This window comes from Lithobates pipiens, unplaced genomic scaffold, assembly GCF_037356315.1.
Source record: "Lithobates pipiens isolate NorthernLeopardFrog02 unplaced genomic scaffold, aLitPip1_a1.2 Scaffold_3, whole genome shotgun sequence".
Lineage (NCBI taxonomy): Eukaryota > Metazoa > Chordata > Amphibia > Anura > Ranidae > Lithobates > Lithobates pipiens.
In genome coordinates this window covers 65,008,669-65,029,146 of record NW_027507790.1, presented here as the reverse complement: position 1 = coordinate 65,029,146, position 20,478 = coordinate 65,008,669, and the positions used below count along the sequence as shown (strand labels likewise).

The 20,478-nt window shown below is 40.6% G+C and overlaps 1 protein-coding gene across 2 annotated transcripts in view; it reads left to right on the top strand.

Moving 5' to 3' along the window:
* Positions 1–20,478, top strand: part of ADGRD1 (adhesion G protein-coupled receptor D1) — an 843,751-nt gene that overhangs the window by 678,729 nt on the left and 144,544 nt on the right. For both annotated transcript variants that reach the window (XM_077461779.1, XM_077461778.1), the window contains one exon: positions 10,209–10,275. In XM_077461779.1, the coding sequence (XP_077317905.1) occupies positions 10,209–10,275 (67 nt within the window). The remainder of the gene's footprint in view (positions 1–10,208; positions 10,276–20,478) is intronic.

The window sequence follows — 20,478 nt, the reverse complement described above, 5'->3', positions numbered from 1 at the left end:
TCCTAAAAGGCTAGGACAGTACAAATTCATTCCAAATGGCCCCTTTTCGGAACATAGTCAGTTGGAGGCATTTAGTAAGAGCCATGGTGAGCTTTTTGAAAATGTCATTGTTTTTACAATTTTTCTTAATATGAGGAAATTAAATAAATTTTTTTTTTTTTTTTTTGCAATTTACGATAGTTTTTACCTACTGTCCCCAGTACAGTACAGTGTCATCATATGACTGATGTGGGGGTGATTACTAACTGTCTTTTTTTGTAATTTTTTAAAACATTTTTACAATTTTTTTTACATACTTTCATCAGAGTAGCTCAGTGTCACCATAGTAACACTATACTACTCTAGGGGGGTGATCAGGGATTTTATTTTATTTTTACATTTTTTTGTTACAATTAAGGTCAATGTAACAGCAAAGTTTTCAACTGGAATGGGTTAACCATTCATGACAGCTGTAGTCACTAGTGATCTATGATTGGCTACAGCTAATCACATGGTACAGGGTGCTGTGATTGGCCCAGGTGATAGCTGTGGGTACCATGTGATAGCTGTGGGCCAATCACAGCACAGGCAACATAACTGTAATGAATGATTTCATTCATAACAGCTTTGTTGACATTGAAATTATGCTATCGCTTAGCGATCACATAAACAGTGGGCCTCGAGTACAGGGATCTGCAATCCACTGTGTCACGGGGTGGTGGTGGGAGGGGGGGTGTGCTGCATGTCCCTATACCCAGAGCAGGCACATGACTTACATTTACATGATTGAACCTGCATGTGCCACCTGTCACCACAGTCACAGAGACCAAGCCTCTTTTTGAGATTTGTTGTTTAAGTTAAAAACAGGTTTTTTTACTAGAAAATTACTTAGAACCCCCAAGCATTATAATTTCTTTTCCAACACCCTAGAGAATAAAATGCTTGTTGCAATAATTTCTGTCACACTGTATTTGTGCAGCGGTCTTACAAGCACACTTTTTTTTTAAAAAATACACTTTTTTGAATTAAAAAATAAGACAACAGTAAAGTTAACCCAATTTTTTTTTATATTGCGAAAGAGAATGTTGTGTCGAGTAAATTGATACCAAACATGTCACGCTTCAAAATTGCGCCCGCTCGTGGAACGGTGACAAACTTTTACCCTTAAAAATCTCCATAGGCGGCGTTTACAATTTTTTACAGGTTGCATGTTTTGAGTTACAGAGGAGATCTAGAGCTAGAATTATTGTTCTTGCTCTACCGATCGCGACGATACCTCACGTGTGGTTTTAACACAGTTTTCATATGCAGGCGCTACTCACATATGCGTTCGCTTCTGCACGTGAGCTCAGGCGGGGCAGGGAACGTTTAAACTTTTTTTTTCTTCTTTATTTTACCTTTTATGTTTTATTCTGTTTACTCTGTTCCTTTAAAAAAAAATGTGTAACCTTTATTCCTATTACAAGGAATGTAAACGTCCCTTGAAAAAAAGTATGACAGAACCTCTTAAATATGAGATCTGGGGTCAAAAAGATCTCAGATCTCATATTTACACCAAAATGCAAAAATTGGCATTTAACCACTTGACCACTGGGCCGTTAAACCCCCTTCCTAACCAGACCAATTTTCAGCTTTCGGTGCTCTCACACTTTTAATGACAATTACTCAGTCATGCAACACTGTACCTATATGAAATGTTTGTCTTTTTTTCACACAAATAGAGCTTTCTTTTGGTGGTATTTAATCACCGCTGGGTTTTTTTATTTTTTTGCGCTATAAATAAAAAAAGACTGAAAATTCGGTTAAAAAAAATTATTTGTTTCTGTTAAAATTTATTGCAGAGTATTGGCGAGTATTGACAGAGTATTGGAGAGTATTGGCAGAGTATTACAAAGTATTTCAGTGTTGCAGAGTATTGGCAGAGTATTGCACAATATTGCAGAGTATTGCACAGTGTTGCAGAGTATTGGCAGAGTATTGCACAGTGTTTCAGAGTATTGGCAGAGTATTGCGCAGTATGGGCAGCAGAGTACTGCAGAGTATTGTCACTGAGCAGCGCTGTACAGAGAGGGGAGGGAGGAACCGGCATCATGACATGATGCTGTTTGTTTACAAGTGATCGCTCCGTCATTTGAGCGATCACATGGTAAACGGCTGCTACCAGCAGCCGTTTACCACAATCCGTGATGTGCCGAGTCTTCCAGATCTGGCGGTCACAGATGTTTACGGGTGCGAGAGCAAGATTCTGGGAGGACGTCCATGAACACCCTCCCAGAATAACCTGGCTGTGCTGTAGCCGTCTTTCGGCTATGGCCCGTTGGCATGTGGTTAAAAAAATAATTTTAAAAAATGTCCCTTTAAGAGCTATGGGCGAAAGGGACATTTTGATGACGCTTCCGCCCTGCAATGGTATGGAGACGAGTGGGGGCCGTCTTCCCCTCACTTGTCTCCATGCCAAGGAAGGCGCAACATCCGATCGCCTCTGCCACTGCCAATGGCTCCGGTAAGCTGTGGAGGGCACCGGAGCGTGGTGGGAGGGGGATGGCCCTCTCCCGGTGCCAATAAAAGTGATCTTGCGGTGAATCTGCCGCAGAGACCACTCTTATCGAAAAATGGACTGCCGGCTGAAAGAAGAGGATCCCGGGGTCTATCTGCTGCCATAACAACGATATTCCTCTTCAAAGTCAGGACATAAATTGGTGTACAGAGGTCCATAAGTGGTTAAAGAATATGTTACTCCCAACATTTCATATTTCTGATATGCGTCTTTGATACCATGTACTTGTGTTGAAAAGTATCCTGTTTGTATTGCTTCCTTTATGAGAGAAAAAAGGCATTTGTAATTTTTTTTTTTTATGTACATATATACACAAATGTTTTACTTATATTTTAAACTTCTACAGTAGATCTGCTTCTGTAGAATTTCTCCTAAGCTCTAGTTATTGCTTGCTTATGCCTGCTGTTGTTGTCTCTGGCAATAGTGTAAGGGGGTGACCTGGGTGATGAGTATTTATATCTCCCTGACCAACCACTAGGAGATTTATTGCCAGTGGTGCATGTTGAAGGGAAAGGCAAAAATATTTAGGGGAACCTTATGGATGCTCTCCTGCCCTTTAGATTATGCTAGGGTAGGATGTGTGTAGCTCCTCTCTCACCTTCTAGCCATGCTGGCCTGGGAGGACACATGCTTTATGAAGAAAGGCCTGGGTTTGGGGTCTCTCAGCCTCCAGTCTTTAGCTGAAGGATTTACACAGGAAAAGTGAAGCTGGAACCTGGATAGAATCACCAGGAGTTACCTACGGCTGCAGGAGAATTGTCGAAATAAGCTGGCTATAAGCCTGGACCTCACGGGAAGTCTGGTGTTTCATTCATGGAATTTAAGTGCTGATATTGCTTTACAGTCAGAAATAGTGTTCTGGTTTAGGCCTATATATGTCCTTTTTCTGTATCAATTGTAAGTAGGTTTTGGAGTTTGTGCCCTAGTTCCTCACTCCCAGGGCTTTTGGGATTGAATAAACTCAGCCCTTTAAAAATGAACTAACACCCAATTCTTCACACTCCATAGCTAGTCAAGAATCCAACCCAGAGGTAAAAACTGAGCCTACTAAGCCACTTATGGGTCTCTAACTGCCTTCAGGGGGTAAAGAGGAGCTACACTAAACTGGTCATAGAGTAATAGATTTTTGAATGCATGTTTGTGCAAACATTCATATGAAAATTATAATCAGTGCATTTGGTGACTTGACAAATGTAATTTGAAAGTACTTCAAAAAATATTTGCTTTTAACATTTGATCTTGGAATGAATGGACTTCTCCAAATGAAAACAACATTCAATGTTAAAAAAGTGTCAGTGTTTGAAAATAATTTTTAATCCTGCTCCTTGAAATTTTCTCGTCACCGCAGTCGAAAGCGAATGTCAATTTGACCCCAGTAACAATTACAAACATTCCTAAAACTAAAATGTTTTAAGTCAATTCTTCCTGTGTATAGCCAACTTAAAGCGGGAGTCCACCGGGACTCCGCATTTTTTTTTTTTTTTTTTTAAAGCCAGCAGCTACAAATACTGCAGCTGCTGACTTTTAAAATAGTGACACTTACCTGACTTTTAAAATTAGTGACACTTACCGCGATGTCGGCACCCGAAGCCGATCTGTAGATCGTATCTCGGGTGCTGCCGCCGCCATCTTGGGTATGGGAATCAGGAAATGGAGCCTTTCGGCTTCATTTCCCGGTTCCCTACTGCGCATGCGCGAGCCGCGCTGCGCAATAAGGAGGGTCCCAGCTGCCTCTGGGATCTGTGTGTTTTCCCAGCAGGCAGCGGGGCACTTGCGGGAAGGGGCGGGCACTTGCGGAAAGGGGCGTAATATACGCCCCTTTCCACAGAGAGCTATCCCGGAAGTGGGTACAGATACCTGTACTGTACAGGTATCTGCACCCCCCTCCCCCCTGAAAGGTGCCAATTGTGGCGCCGGAGGGGGGGGGGTTCCGATGAGCGGAAGGTCCACTTTAGGGTGGACCTCCGCTTTAACATCTGGTATTTATTCGTGTGACCAGCAGAGAAAAAATCAAGGCTTATCAGATTGATTGTATATTTTCTAGTTGTTACTTAGGGTAAATAAGGGAAAAAGTAACTAAAGCCGAAGCAGACAATATACAGCCTGGAGTCACGGGGGGACAATGCCATCTGACTACTCAGATTTATGCAGGTAGCAGTAGTGTTTTAGAAAAAGCATTTTGCATAATATTTATATTTATATTTAATAATGAATATTGCTTTTATAAGTGTTAGATTATTACAACTTTTCTCTTTAAATAAGTTATATACAGCTAACAATTTGTAAGGAGAGTATTGCTCTTTTTTTTTTTTTTTCATATTTTTTCTCAAGTATTTTACATGGCCTAATTATTGTTTGTAGAAAAGAAAGAAATACTCAGCGCAAAGGAACAATCCCAAAACTATTTCGGAACAGCACCACACCTACACCTTATCCCTTTTTAATTATTGTTTGTAACAACGTTTTTAATTTCATCCGTCCACAGCTTGAGCCCGAAGGGGGTGGAAGGGTGGTCTGGAGGCATGTTTTATAGATCTCATTTATAACTTTTTACCTCTATTTAGGTCTTCATATTTATAACTAATTCATATTATATCTATTATCTTTGATTTCACCACTCCTGTGAGATCAGTTGTTGTAGTGAATATATAGATATGATTCTACTGTCCATATGTGTATCCCATGTTACGATAATTGTTATAATTTGTATACAAATTTCAATAAAAATATTGAACAAGAAAATTTATATTCATATTAAGTTTTAGCTGTATATGAGTACTGTGGAAACAATTAATATTCTGTATCACTGGGAAAATTGTGCAGAGACAGAGAAGGACGAGACTTAATAATTTTTCAAAAGAAAAAACTTTATTTGCCTGTTCCTGTACTGTTTGGTAACATACTGTATAGCAGACTTCATCTTTTGCAGACTCTTAGGGAAGAGCAGCACTTGGCAGAATGAAGTCTGACCATTCAAATACAGAGACTCCAAAAATAAAATTATATCTTTCTACGGGGGCAAAGCATCTAAAATTGCAAATAATGAATAGTAAAATTAATTTGTCCGGATAAATTCTGGGTCACCGGCCTTTTGCTTTCCTATGTTCTGATCTTTAAGCACAACTGAAAAGCTGGAAACTATTTCATCTTTAAGAGTAGAATAAGTGATGTAGAAAGAGAGCTGACTGGCACCAGACACTCATTTTTCTTGCAAGAATGCCACATGTGCCTACGTCCTCAAAATATGTACCCTGGGAACATGAGATTAGATCACTCCATCACTGCACGAAGAATAAACCCCTCTCAGGTTTATAGACTGAGTACAATGACAGGCATTAACGTGGTCATTTATCAAATGCCCAGGAGAGCCGCCTTCCCAAAAACTGATACAAATACATATATTTCTTTTGCTAAATCCTTCAACATCAGCAACAAATAAGCTTAAAGCTTGCCATATATTGTGTTTTGCTTTGGGAGCTTTTTTCTCTCTCGCTATGCTAAATCATTTGCTTTTTTATTGAAAAAAGAAAATTTGCCCTGCTGGCACTGCAAACATTCTCTGAAAACCTAAAACTTTCCTGACAGAAAATTGTCTTTTTCAACCGCTCTTTTAGTGCAAAAGATATTGCCTGAGGCAGACGTCTTTGCTTCTTAGCCCTGGGCTGCTCAGCTTGGACTGGAAATTCAGTACATCTTTATATTCAACTGTAAGGGCTCCTTACAATTCCCCAGAAACATCATCATTTGACTATTATAGAAAATAACATTACTTTACAGATTAGTGGTTTTACTGAAAGACCATGTCAGATAAGGTTGTTTCCATCCTACTTGTGTTTTCATATCTTCTGTTGTTCTTTTTAGTAGCACTGTGTCTCCTTTGTACTTACATTTTAAATAAAATATCTCCTAGTCAATAGGTCGCCAAGAATCATGGCTCAAATGGCTAATATATTTACCAGAAACAACATTGATAGGCCCCACAGAAGTTAGAAACAAGGCTTTGTTTGCTTACTTCATCTGTACATGTATTAAACGTGAATAGAAATTGGCATATCACATGATTGGATAATTAAAGGGAATATTAACACAATTTTGTGAAATTAACACTATTTAGTGAATAATAACACAATTTTGTGAAAATTCCCCACTTCTTTAGTAAATCAGCCCAATTACAGTGAACACCTATCATACGCACTACTATGTGTGATAGAAACTACTTTATGAGTAAATAAAACCTATAGTTTATACATTTGCTGATTCTGCATAGCAAACAATTTTGTAGAATCGAGGCGCAGTCCCTTACTATTGGCGGAATTTAACTACGTCAGCCCCAGAAGGATTTACCAACTTCCTGACCAGGCCATTTTGTGCGATACGGCACTGCATTGCTTTAACTGACAATTGCGTGGTCATGCAACGTTGTACCCAAACAAAATTGATGTATTTTTTTCCCCACAAATAGCGCTTTCTTTTGGTGGTATTTGATCACCTTTGTGTTTTTTATTTTTTGCGTTATAAACAAAAAAATAGCGACAGTTTTGAAAAAATAATGTTTCTACCTTTTGCTATAATTAATAACCTAAAAAAATAATTCTTCAAAAGTTTTTAGGCCAATATGTATTCTTGTACATATTTTTGATTTAAAAAAAAATCCGCAATAAGTGTATATTGATTTGCGCAAAATTTATAGCATCTACAAAATAGAGGATATATTTATGTCATTTTTATTATTATTATTTTTTTACTAGTAATTTTTAGTGGGACTGCGATGTTGGAGCAGACAGATCGGACAATTTTGACACTTTTTTGGGACCAGCTAAAAATAGTCACTGATTACTGTATAAATGTCACTGGCAGGGAAGGGGTTAACACTAGAGGGTGATCAAGTTGTTAGCTTTTCCCTAGGGAGGTGTTCCTAACTATGGGGGATGTGGACTGACAGAAAGTAGAGAGAGATCACTGTTCCTGATCACTAGGAACAACAGATCTCTCTCTACTTCCCTGACAGAACATGGATCTGTCTGTTTACATTGACAGATCCCCGTTCTGGCTCTCTGAGGAGCAATCGCAGGTCGCCAAAGGACATTGCGTCCGCGCATCTGCTCCGGCGTTGTGCCTCTGGGGGCGTGTGCACCCCCTATAGCTCTTAAAGTGGCTGACGTACACCTTAGGCGGTTTGCGCAGCTGTGCCAACCTGCTACTCTATAATGATGGTGGCTGGCTGGCAAGCAGTTAAAATATTTTCTTTGTTTTAAATAAAGTCATTCTTGATAGGCCTTTTCAGTGTTTTATTGTTGTCTGTGTCATTGATTGGGAGATTTACTCTCTCTGCTTGTCCTGGTGACCATTGTCAAGCTGAAAAGGAAGGAACATCTGAAATTGTACATTTGTCACCGCAACAGGGGGTGAGGTGTTTATTTAGTTTTTCTTTTTCAAATGCAGGCACTTGTTTCAGTGACAGACTTTCCAAAATTGTATTTTCCCTCACCATAGAGAGATTTTCTATTACATACCATTGGGGTTTATTTACTAGCTGGAGAGTGCAAAATCAGGTCCACTTCTGCATTGAAACCAATGAGCTTCTAACCTCAGCTTGTTCAATTAAGCTTTGGTAATAAAACCTGGAAACCGATTGGTTTCTTTCTAGAAGTTAGACTGTTTTTTCACACTCCAGCTTTAGTAAATAAACCCCAGAGTGTCTTGAAATGGGAAGTGAAGGGAAATCTTTCTAGTGGAACGCAAACAGCATAAAGTGTTCTAACCCTTTCCTATTCTACCTAAAATGTTTATCTTCTTACCACTGCTGTCACACATGTATGTGGTGTCATGGAAGTTGGCCTTCTATATATGCATTGGCATTTCGGCTGGAAGCACATTCCCAACTCAAACACCAAAACTGACATCAACAGCTGCTAGTCTTGCATTCAAGCATCGGAAGGACTGGGTCTTGATCTTGTGATCGGGTTGATAGCTTGTAATTGACTACCACCTCTATTTCTCCTTTTGAATAGAGAAAATATACAATGTATCTTTTTCTCTTATTCAGAGGAGAAGAATGTAAATAAATAAAAAAGTATGTGTGTAACAAATATAAAAATAATAAAGATACAATCACCAGATCAAAGCTTAATCTAGGTTACTGTCAGGATAAAAGTTCGGAACTGAGATCTGAGCTTAGTGCTAAAAGCTAAGGGTATGATGTTTTAGGTATGATTAAAAATATATTTTTTACTTCTTGTCATTGCATCAGTTGTGCCATCTGAAGTAGAAACAAGAAGAGTGCAAGAGGAGTGCTAAAATGTGAAGAAATGTATTATTGACATCAATAATACACCCACATCTAGCTAGGGGTCTCCAGCATAAGATCCATCCATAGAGTTGAGATGTACAGACACAGGATCTCCCTGTCACAGCCAAGCTGTCGATGTAAACACTGATCCCCTCTGTGCTGGACCTTCTTACAAAGGTAGCATTGGCTGTCGCTCTGCAGATTTGTGGGAGGCAAGTTATACTGCTGAACCACCTACTGCTTGGCACACAAATGCGCTTATTCTACGCACCCATGCCTAACTTTTTGATTATATGCCAAACAAATTGAAACATTCATGCAAACGTTTGCAAATACGGATTTTCCTATTTCTGAGGCACATGTTACATTCTACGAAAGCATGGAACGTGAATTATGGTTTATTTGTTGCAGTAGTAAACATGTTGCAATCTGCACTGTTTTAATGTTGCACCACTGGTAGCCCCATTTTTTTTTATGCATTGGAATAGTTTTGTGACTCTAAATGTCATTATGCAAATACATCCCTGTCCTTTGCCTTCTTCTGTTACCTGCTACTCTATTTGTACCAACCTCACCCTTACTAAAATTCCCCGTCATTTCACTTATTTTGTCATGCTTCCAGTATGGTTAAAATTACCTCTGTGGCTCAGGAATTGTAATGGGCCGTACACACAATAGGATTTTCCAACAACAAATGCTCCATGTGAGCTTGTTGTCGGAAATTCCGACCATTTGTTTACTCCATCGGACATTTTATGTCGGAATTTCCGACAAAAACTGTTTGAGAGCAGGTCCTCAAATTTTCTGACGAGAAGACTAGTTGTTGGAAATTCCGAGCGTGTGTACACAATTCTGACACACAAAAGTCCACGCATGCTCGGAAATCAAGCAGAAGAGCTGCACGGCTATTGAACTTAATTTTTCTTTGCTCGATGCACGTATTGTACGTCACAGCGTTCTTGACGTTCGGAATTTCCAACAACATTTGTGTGGCCATGTGTATGTAATTCAAGTTTGAGCCAACATCCATTGGAAAAAAATACACAATTTTGTTATCAGAATGTCCGTAGCATAAAAGTTTGGTATAACCTCTTGAGGACACCGTGCAGTGTGATATTAGAGTGAGAATTGTGAATCTGCCAACCTAATAGCACTGAATGCCTGTGGTCTTCCTAGAGGCACACTAAAGAGATTGTGGGATCTAGCTGCAATGGATTACATAACATTCAGGTTAAGGTAAATTGTGCAGACTTCCTGGCTGTAGCACAAACATATTATTTTTTGGATAACCTAAATACAAACTTCCATTTTTTTGTTGTCTGTAGTTTCTTATTAAAATTTACAGTCTGAGGTTTGTGGTAAAATGTGAATTTTCTTTTCCAGCTGTTGGCTGTCTCTTCAGAAAGGAGCAATATGGGCATTTGTGGCACCAGCACTTTTCGTCATTGTTGTAAGTATAATGGAATTTGTTGCAGCTTTATGATTATTCAATTTTCAAATATCAAACAGCTAAAGGAGAGTGGAATTATAAATGCAGCGATGCATGACATCCAGGCTTAGAATTTATAGTATTATCACTTCCAGTAAACTTTTGTATGTACGTATTTACTATAGCTTACTGTATCTAGCTGCTGCTCAGAAGGCTAAATAGCAATTCTATTGATCATTTTGTCATACTGCTTGCAGGCTTGAATAAAGACCTGTACAAGTACTGTTGACCTATTCTTAGCCCAACCTGTGAGCTGTGACCCACAGTATTGCCCATACCCAGAATATGAACTCTATTGTAACCACGACCTTGCCTGAAACTCTTTTATTGCTGCCATCTTATAAGAAGCTGCCATTTTACAAGAGTTGCAAGAGAGCTGTCTTATTACAGAAGATTACTGTATTAAAGCAGAATTCGCTCTCACCTTTATATAAATCTGCCATAATTGTGAGATATATATTGTTGTATTAGACACGGGTGACTTATTAAAAGGGACAGTTAGATGCTGCTATGGAAGCTGTTAGAGACTGCTGACATGTTATCAAAGATTAAGGCCTTTCACGCAGGGCAGACGCCATCAAGCGGATCTGCCTGCTCAGCTGGGGATCTGTCCACTGATCCCTGCTAAACAGGCAGATGACAGGTCTGCTGAGGCAGAGCGGACACGGACATATCCCTCTGTTCTCTATGGGGTGGTCGAATGCAAACAAACTGCCTGTCCATTTTCATCCGACTAGATCCCCATCCGTCTGCTTTTGGACTTATTACAAGTGATTGAAAGACTGCTGCCAAGTACCAAAGTATGCTAGAGACTGCTTCCAGGTTTAAAAAATTTGAGATTCTCATATATTTTTACCTGCTTAATATAAGTAAAAAACAAGCTTCCATATGCCCCCTGTATGTAAATAAAGTACAAGCTAAAACCCAATTCTGAAGCTAGCCCACAGCAACCAGTACTGCAACCAACCCACATCCCTATTTATCCCACAAGTACATGAAGCAAACCCACTGCAGAATTCTAGCCTGAAATCCACAGTCAAATATATTTAATGTAATAAAATATGTCCATCTGGATTACATGCACATTACTTTAATGTATGCAAATATAGTTTGCTATATAACATGTGCTTTGCATCACCTTAATTATTTAGCTATACCATGGTTGCCTAGCAATCAAGTACTATATGCCTTTAAAGCAGAACTGTCTGTAGGCAATAATAAAAAAATATTTCTTGCAGTTATTAATACAATAAAAATGACTAAATATATATATTTTACATATCAGCAAACAAATATTCATAAAAGAGGGCAAAGAGATCCTTGAGTAATCAACCTGGGAACTAGCTGCTGTCAACCATTACAAAAACAAGAAGAAGAGCAGCACTACATGTAGCAATGTATATACTTTAATTCCAAGCAGTAGAATAACACAGAATAATAGAATGTCAGCGCTTTAGAAGAAATAGGGTGTTCATCTGCTCTGGGAGAGGACAGGCTGTGGCATACAGAGAGGCACCTTCGGTCATGGCTACGCTGGTTGCTCCCAGTGCTTCCTGGTCCATGGGTACACTCTGTAAGGGCCGGCTGATGTCACATTGGCTCAAATGAAGTGGGGTGGTGCACGCGTTCGGAGCATGTGTGCTTCTTCATCGGGCGTTCACTTAGATGGCGCTGCTCTTATTGTATTTGTTTCTGCAGAGTTCCTTCTAGCTCATTTGAGCCGACAGCCATCCATAGCCAACATTTTATTCCACTGATTTTGTTTTTACATTGAACTTTTATTCTCATTGCCCATGCTCATTCCATCCAGCCACTTAGTGCGCCAAAGATTGTTTGTCTTTTTAAAGTGGCGGTTGTTGAAATACTTTCTCTCACACTGAATTTGCACAGCAGTCTTACAAGCGCACTTTTTTTGGAAAAAATACACCTTTTTCAATTAAAAAATAAAACAACAGTTAAGTAAGCCCAGTTTTTTTTTTTTATATTGTGAAAAATGATGTCACGCTTCAAAATTGCACCTGCTCCTGGAATAGCGACAAACTTGTGTGGTTTGTGTGGTTTGAACATCGTTTCCATGTGCGGGCACTACTCATGTATGCATTCGCTTCTGCACACAAGCTCGGCGTAAAAAAACATTTTTTACATTTATTTTACTTTTTATTTACTGTATTTATCGACGTATAACACGCACATTCATTTTAAGAGGGAAGTTTCATGAAAAAAACCCCCTTACATTTAAATAAGGAACTTTGAAGCAAAAGAAGGGTCAGTGCCCACCTGCAGCCTCACCATTGCCATCAATGCAGCCTGATCAATGCCCATCTGCAGCCTTACAAGTGCCATCAATGCAGCAGCCTCACCAATGCCATCAGTGCAGCCAAACTGATGCCCATCTGCAGCCTAGAGGGAATGGGGGGAGGATGAGCGCCAACAGATTACAAACAGTGAAAATCCCCTATGATAGACAGAACAGTGGTCCATAGGCGGCCCAGGAGACGGGACTTCCTATTACAGAGGCCGCCAAGTAAACAGGAGATTCTCACTGTATGTAATCTAACGGCGCTCGCCCCGCCCCCTCCCTGTCCCCTCCGAGGCAGCTAAAATTGAAGTATTGGCGTATAACACGCACATGCTATTTGCACCCGATTTTCAGGGTGAAAAAGTGAGTGTTATACGCCAATAAATACAGTATTTACTTATTTACTTTTTTATTTTTTATTTTTACACTGTTCTTTAAAAAAAAAATGGTGTCACTTTTATTCCTATTACCGTACTTAATAAATACTTATTAAAAAAAAAAAACATGGCAAGACCTCTTAAATATGAGATCTGGGGCCAAAAAGACCTCCAATCTCATATTTACACTAAAATACAATTAAAAAAAATATAGTTTGGGGGGAAAAAAAGTCCCTTTAAGAGTTATGGGCGGAGGGCACTGGAGAAACAGACCTTTCTCAATAAAAAAACGTTTGTAAACATCAAAATTGATCTTGCGGCAAACCTGTTGCTGAGACCACTTTTACTTGTAATAGGAAAAAAGCATGACAGGGCTTCTTAAATATGAGATCTGGGGTCAAAAAGACCTCAGATCTCATATTTACAATAAAATGCAATACAAAAAAAATGTTGTTTGAAAAAAAAAACAAGTCCCTTTAAGAGCTATGGGCGGAAGTGACGTTTTGACGTCGCTTCCGCTCTGCAATGGTATGGAGCCAGGTAGGAGCCATCTTCCCCCTCACTTAGCTCCATACTACAGAGGGGACAGGACCCGATCACCCCTGGCGCTGCCGGTGGCTCCAGTAAGCAGTGGAGAAACAGATCTTTCTCAATAAAAATCTTTTAGAAACATCAAAAGTGATCTTGTGGTGAACCTGCCGCTGAGACTACTTTTATCTGAAAGCTGTCTGACCACTGAAGTGGATACCGGGGTTATGGGAGCTAGCTGCTGCCACAACGATATCCAACTTCAAACAGCCAATGTATAACCATGGCGGGTGGTCGGCAAGTGGTTAAAAACAAGATAGCTTCCTTAAAAAAGGGGGGGGGCAGAAGCAAAGTCCAGAAAAAAAAGGGGAGGGAAGTTTTCCCCAATGCAGCTTCCCTCTGACTGAAGACCTGCTGAGACCCCTAGTATGACCACTCCCTGCATCTTCACCTGTTCCTGGCCTGGGCACCAGTCAAGTAACTATCTACAACTTATATTTTCTTTAAGACTAGGCTGAAACCCCTCCTAGGCCCAAATCCCTTTAATCTCTGTCATGCCGACCCTCCATCCATGTTTTTTCTCTCCTTTACCCAGGGCTTCACTTTACCTACATTTTTTTTATAAATATATAACAAAAATAAATGTGTATAATATCTATGGGAACAGGGCAAGGCAGTGCAAGACAGGCGCAATATAACAAATTGTGAGAAAAACTCCTTGATTCATTAATCCCAGCTCTACAACTCTCTGCCAATATAAAACACGTCACTGATCACTGCATGTGTTTTGAGTGCAAATCAGTCTCAGATTTTTGCGTTTACAGTATATCTGATATCTGGCTCAGATTTTTGTATAATTGTTTCAAACCTGGCTCACATCTTTGCATATACATTGCAGTAGATTACAGTGGTCTCAAATATATATATATATATATATATATATATATATATATATATATATATATATATATATAAATACTTTCCTATGAGATAGATTTACACTAGATACGACCCCCCTCTTCCCCACACACACTGTAGCTTGATACATCTAATTCACCTAGTGACCTGATTTCAGTAGATGGTTTTATGTTTTTTCACTGTTTATTGTTGTAGTTGAAGATTCCAGGAGAATCTCAACTATTTCATAGTTTAATTTCTTCTAGTATAATGACACCCATTGATACCTATGACAGATTTTATGTCCAAGTGTCCCAGACAATTTTATCACCCTGCATGGGCAATCAGAAATGTTAATAGCTGCCGGTGAATAAGTTTCCCTATTTTTGTGGCATAATCACACACTTTCCTACAATATTGATAACTTGGCATACAGGCTGCTGTAGCAGTGTTTAAAAACAACAAATCGTATGTATGTGTAGCACTGAGCCCCGAAGGAGCGGCTGGTTTGATTGGACTTACCGTTACCTTCTTGACCTCGTGTACGTCTAGGGGTTTCCCAAGGTAGATGGCTCAAACAACTGCAGAAACTGACACTTTATCCACCTTTAGTATATTTATTTGGCAACAAGTAGACAGGACAGTCTCTCAATGAAGGGTAGGGGGTTAGGTAGGAAGTGCAAAAGACTTGGATGTAGAACACTTGTGAATAAAGTCTCTGCCACAGACTTGGATGTAGAACACTTGTGAATAAAGTCTCTGCCACAGACTTGAATGTAGAACACTTGTGAATAAAGTCTCTGCCACAGACTTGGATGTAGAACACTTGTGAATAAAGTCTCTGCCACAGACTTGAATGTAGAACACTTGTGAATAAAGTCTCTGCCACAGACTTGAATGTAACTGAAGGATGTAGATAAATTTAGAGAGCCATGATATGGTACCAGTGTCTCGCAGCTGGTCCGGCGATACCGTTTGAGTGTAGATTCACTTGGTGTTTTTCATCTGAGCCTGCAGGCTCTTTCTGAGAAGCCAGCCTTATGCGTGGCCTAACAAGGCAACAATAAGAAAACAGCAATAGCAACAAACAATCACAAAATACAAATGTTTGTACAATACAACAAACAATGAGATGACCATGTATTTCTGTACCTAAGCCCTAAATCTACAGGTGGCTTAACTAAATATGGTACTTGAAGCTAAAAGGTCTTTGAGTCTTTTCAAAATCCCTCCGAGTGTCCAGTTCTGTATTATATATTGGGGCCCAGAGCCCTGTGTTGGTGCGCCCTGATCTATTTGTGGTGTTAGTCCCCAAATTGTGTCTCAAGCTATAGTAGGGCTGTCCCTTTAAAAGGAGATTAGGGAGGTTGTGGCCTCTAACCAGTCAGTTAAAAAGCCTTTTCTGGCTCCCTATGATGTTGGCGTTCACAGTCTCGTATGAAACAAGTGACATCCCTTTTTCCAGATTACTGAGTCTCTCTGACAGCTGTGCCCTCTGTGCAGATATGGCAGTCTAGTCTCTCTCCAACACAGCAGTGAACACTCATGACAGGCAGCTCTCCAATTCAGCAGCTCAGCCTCTGGTCACCTCTAACATCTCATACAAGACTGTCCTGAGCCGGAGCTTCTCTTCCCTTTGTATCCTTCTGCAGCTTTTTGTCCTCCTGGGACTTGTAGTCCCATCCAATCATGGCTTGATAGATAACTGTCCCCTGAGGACTACATCCCTCATAGTTTTAGGTGTTTCTCAGCAGTCTGTTTTCTCTTCTGGGCTGCACAGGCCGTTTACCACGTGATTGCTCCGTCAAATGACGGAGTGATCACTTGGAAACAAACCGGCGTCATGTTATGACGCCTGTTCCTACCTCCCCTTTCTGTACCGATCGGTACAGCGGAGGGGAAAGAGATCGGTGTCAGCAGCGATGTGGGCTGCATCTGCAGTGCCCACATCGCTGCTCACCGAATTTAACCCCTCAATTCCCTGCCAATACTCTGCAATACCAGTGCATACTCTGCAGTACCCTGCCATTACTCTGCAGTACCCCACCATTACTCTGCAGTACCCCGCCATTACTCTGCAGTACCCCGCCATTACTCTGCAGTGCAGTACCCCGCCATTACTCTGCAGTGCAGTACCCTGCCATTACTCTGCAGTGCAGTACCCTGCCATTACTCTGCAGTGCAGTACCCCGCCATTACTCTGCAGTACCCCGCCATTACTCTGCAGTGCAGTACCCCGCCATTACTCTGCAGTGCAGTACCCTGCCATTACTCTGCAGTGCAGTACCCCGCCATTACTCTGCAGTACCCCGCCATTACTCTGCAGTGCAGTACCCCGCCATTACTCTGCAGTGCAGTACCCCGCCATTACTCTGCAGTGCAGTACCCTGCCATTACTCTGCAGTGCAGTACCCTGCTATTACTCTGTAGTACCCCGCCAATACCCCGCCAATACTCTGTAATACCCTGCCATAAATTGCCATACCCAGCCATACTCAGAGATACCCAGCCATACTCGGTGATACCCTGAAATACCCAGCCATAGACGCCCCCCACCCCTCACCGCCCTCCGGTGCTTCTACCAACTCGCCAGTACGATCAAAGCCAGAATCTTTTTTTTATTTTTTATTTCAGGCTTCCCAGCCTAGAGGTGAGATGTGGGGTCATATTGACCCCCCAGATTTCACTGTAAAGAGGACCTGTCACCCCATATTCCTATTACAAGGGATGTTTACATTTCTTGTAATAGGAATAAAAGTGATCAAAAATATATTTTTGGGAAAAAAAATGTCAAATTAAAATAAATAAAGTAAAATGAACAATAAAAAAATAAAATAAAAATTAAAGCGCCCATGTCCCCATGTGCTCGCATGTGCCACACATGTGAGGTATCGCCGAGAATGTTAGAGCGAGAGCAATAATTCTAGTCCTAGACCTCCTCTGCAACTCAAAACATGTAACCAGTAAAAAAATATTTAAAGCGTCGCCTATGGGGATTTTTTAAGTAGCGACGTTTGGCGCCATTCCACGGGCATGTGCAATTTTGAAGAGTGACATGTTTGATATCTATTTACTCAGCATAACTTCATCTTTCACTTTATGCAAACATTGGGCTAACAAGTGGTTAATAATAGAGCTTGCAGTCAGTAGTGTTAGGAGTGCGTGCTGTCTGCGTGCTCTGTACCCAGTACATACCGCTATAATATAGGGCAGGCCCCTACTTTCAAACATCCAACTTACAAACATCTCCTACTTGCAAACGCAAGGAGACAGCAGCAAGTGAGATGAAAAAAGATGGACGACAAAACAAATTATACAGGGGTGATAACCCTTCACTATGTTTTCCAAAAAGCTTAAAGATAGTTTTTTTGACTGGAGCTACACTTTAAAAATGTACCGGTTGAAAATGACAAACAGATTCAACTTAACACAACAAACCTACACAGTCCCTGTCTTGTTTGCACCGCCTGTATACTGCTGTTCTGAGTATATAGGGCCTGGGGGCCACACGCATTTCCTTTTTTTAATATGGGTACGGGGTTCCCCTTAATATGCGTACAAGACCCAAATAGGCTGGTAATGGGCAGGGAGGGCTACCCATGCCATGTTTCTCAATGATTTTCAACCATATTGCAGGAACCAGATATAACATTAAAATCGCAAGCAGTTTTAAATGGTGTTATTTCCGTTTAATGTCATTTTGTGCAGGGACTGTTCTAAACACGGGAAACACGTGGCACTTCACAGGCATACTACAGACACCCCGCAGGCACCATATTTAAAGGAATATTTCACTTTTTTTTTTCACTTTAATCGTCATTAAAATCAGTGCTCCCGCCAAAACGGTAGTTTTTAAAACTTTTTTTTGCAGTGACCCATGTCCCCTGAGGCAGGAGGCAGGTCGCCAAACCCTTTTTAGGACACTATCTTGCATATTAGCCGTTAAAATGAGCACTTTCCAATTCGAACGTTCGAGTCCCATAGACTTCAATGGGGTTCTAACGTTCGTACCGAACGCGGGGGTCGTTCGCAAGTTCTGGTGCGAACCGAACCGGGGGGTGTTCGGCTCATCCCTACACATCTCATTGCTTTCCTCTTTTTCTGCATTCTTTTTTATTACCTTTCTTTTCTTTGCAAACATTCCTTTACTCTGTTTATTTAATGTATTACCTTTTCCTGTCTTCCCTTCAGTCAATTATTGAGAATACTTATCTTCTTCAAGCTTGATAACATAGCCTGTACTTGGTGCTGGAATATTTCATGCGCACATGTATCCTTCCCAGACTGTAATCTCCAAGCAGCTTGGAACATAGCTTGAATGTCTTCTCTATAACAATCAGACCTTTTATATACAGGTCCTTCTAAAAAAATTAGCATATTGTGATAAAGTTCATTATTTTCTGTAATGTACTGATAAACATTAGACTTTCATATATTTTAGATTCATTACACACAACTGAAGTAGTTCAAGCCTTTTCTTGTTTTAATATTGATGATTTTGGCATATAGCTCATGAAAACCCAAAATTCCTATCTCAAAAAATTAGCATATCATGAAAAGGTTCTCTAAACAAGCTATTAACCTAATCATCTGAATCAACTAATTAACTCTAAACACCTGCAAAAGATTCCTGAGGCTTTTAAAAACTCCCAGCCTGGTTCATTACTCAAAACCGCAATCATGGGTAAGACTGCCGACCTGACTGCTGTCCAGAAGGCCATCATTGACACCCTCAAGCAAGAGGGTAAGACACAGAAAGAAATTTCTGAACGAATAGGCTGTTCCCAGAGTGCTGTATCAAGGCACCTCAGTGGGAAGTCTGTGGGAAGGAAAAAGTGTGGCAGAAAACGCTGCACAACGAGAAGAGGTGACCGGACCCTGAAGAAGATTGTGGATAAGGACCGATTCCAGACCTTGGAGGACCTGCGGAAGCAGTGGACTGAGTCTGGAGTAGAAACATCCAGAGCCACCGTGAACAGGCGTGTGCAGGAAATGGGCTACAGGTGCCGCATTCCCCAGGTCAAGCCACTTTTGAACCAGAAACAGCGGCAGAAGCGCCTGACCTGGGCTACAGAGAAGCAGCACTGGACTGTTGCTCAGTGGTCCAAAGTACTTTTTTCGGATGAAAGCAAATTTTGCATGTCATTCGGAAATCAAGGTGCCAGAGTCTGGAGGAAGACTGGGGAGAGGGAAATGCCAAAATGCCTGAGGTCCAGTGTCAAGTACCCACAGTCAGTGATGGTCTGGAGTGCCATGTCAGCTGCTGGTGTTGGTCCTCTGTGTTTTATCAAGGGCAGGGTCAATGCAGCTAGCTATCAGGAGATTTTGGAGCACTTCATGCTTCCATCTGCTGAAAAGCTTTATGGAGATGAAGATTTCATTTTTCAGCACGACCTGGCACCTGCTCACAGTGCCAAAACCACTGGTAAATGGTTTACTGACCATGGTATTACTGTGCTCAATTGGCCTGCCAACTCTCCTGACCTGAACCCCATAGAGAATCTGTGGGATATTGGGAAGAGAAAGTTGAGAGACGCAAGACCCAACACTCTGGATGAGCTTAAGGCCGCTATCGAAGCATCCTGGGCCTCCATAACACCTCAGCAGTGCCACAGGCTGGTTGCCTCCATGCCACGCCGCATTGAAGCAGTCATTTCTGCAAAAGGATTCCCGACCAAGTATTGAGTGCATAACTGAACATAATTATTTGAAGGTTGACTTTTTTTGTATTAAAAACACTTTTCTTTTATTGGTCGGATGAAATATGCTAATTTTTTGAGATAGGATTTTTGGGTTTTCAGGAGCTGTATGCCAAAATCATCAATATTAAAACAAGAAAAGGCTTGAACTACTTCAGTTGTGTGTAATGAATCTAAAATATATGAAAGTCTAATGTTTATCAGTACATTACAGAAAATAATGAACTTTATCACAATATGCTAATTTTTTGAGAAGGACCTGTACATGTAGAAACAATGTTTGAATATGAACTGTTTGTACCTGAACTGACTATATAATATAAAGTAAGAAAGACTGCACAACCCTGGCCAGTGGTTGTGGGGT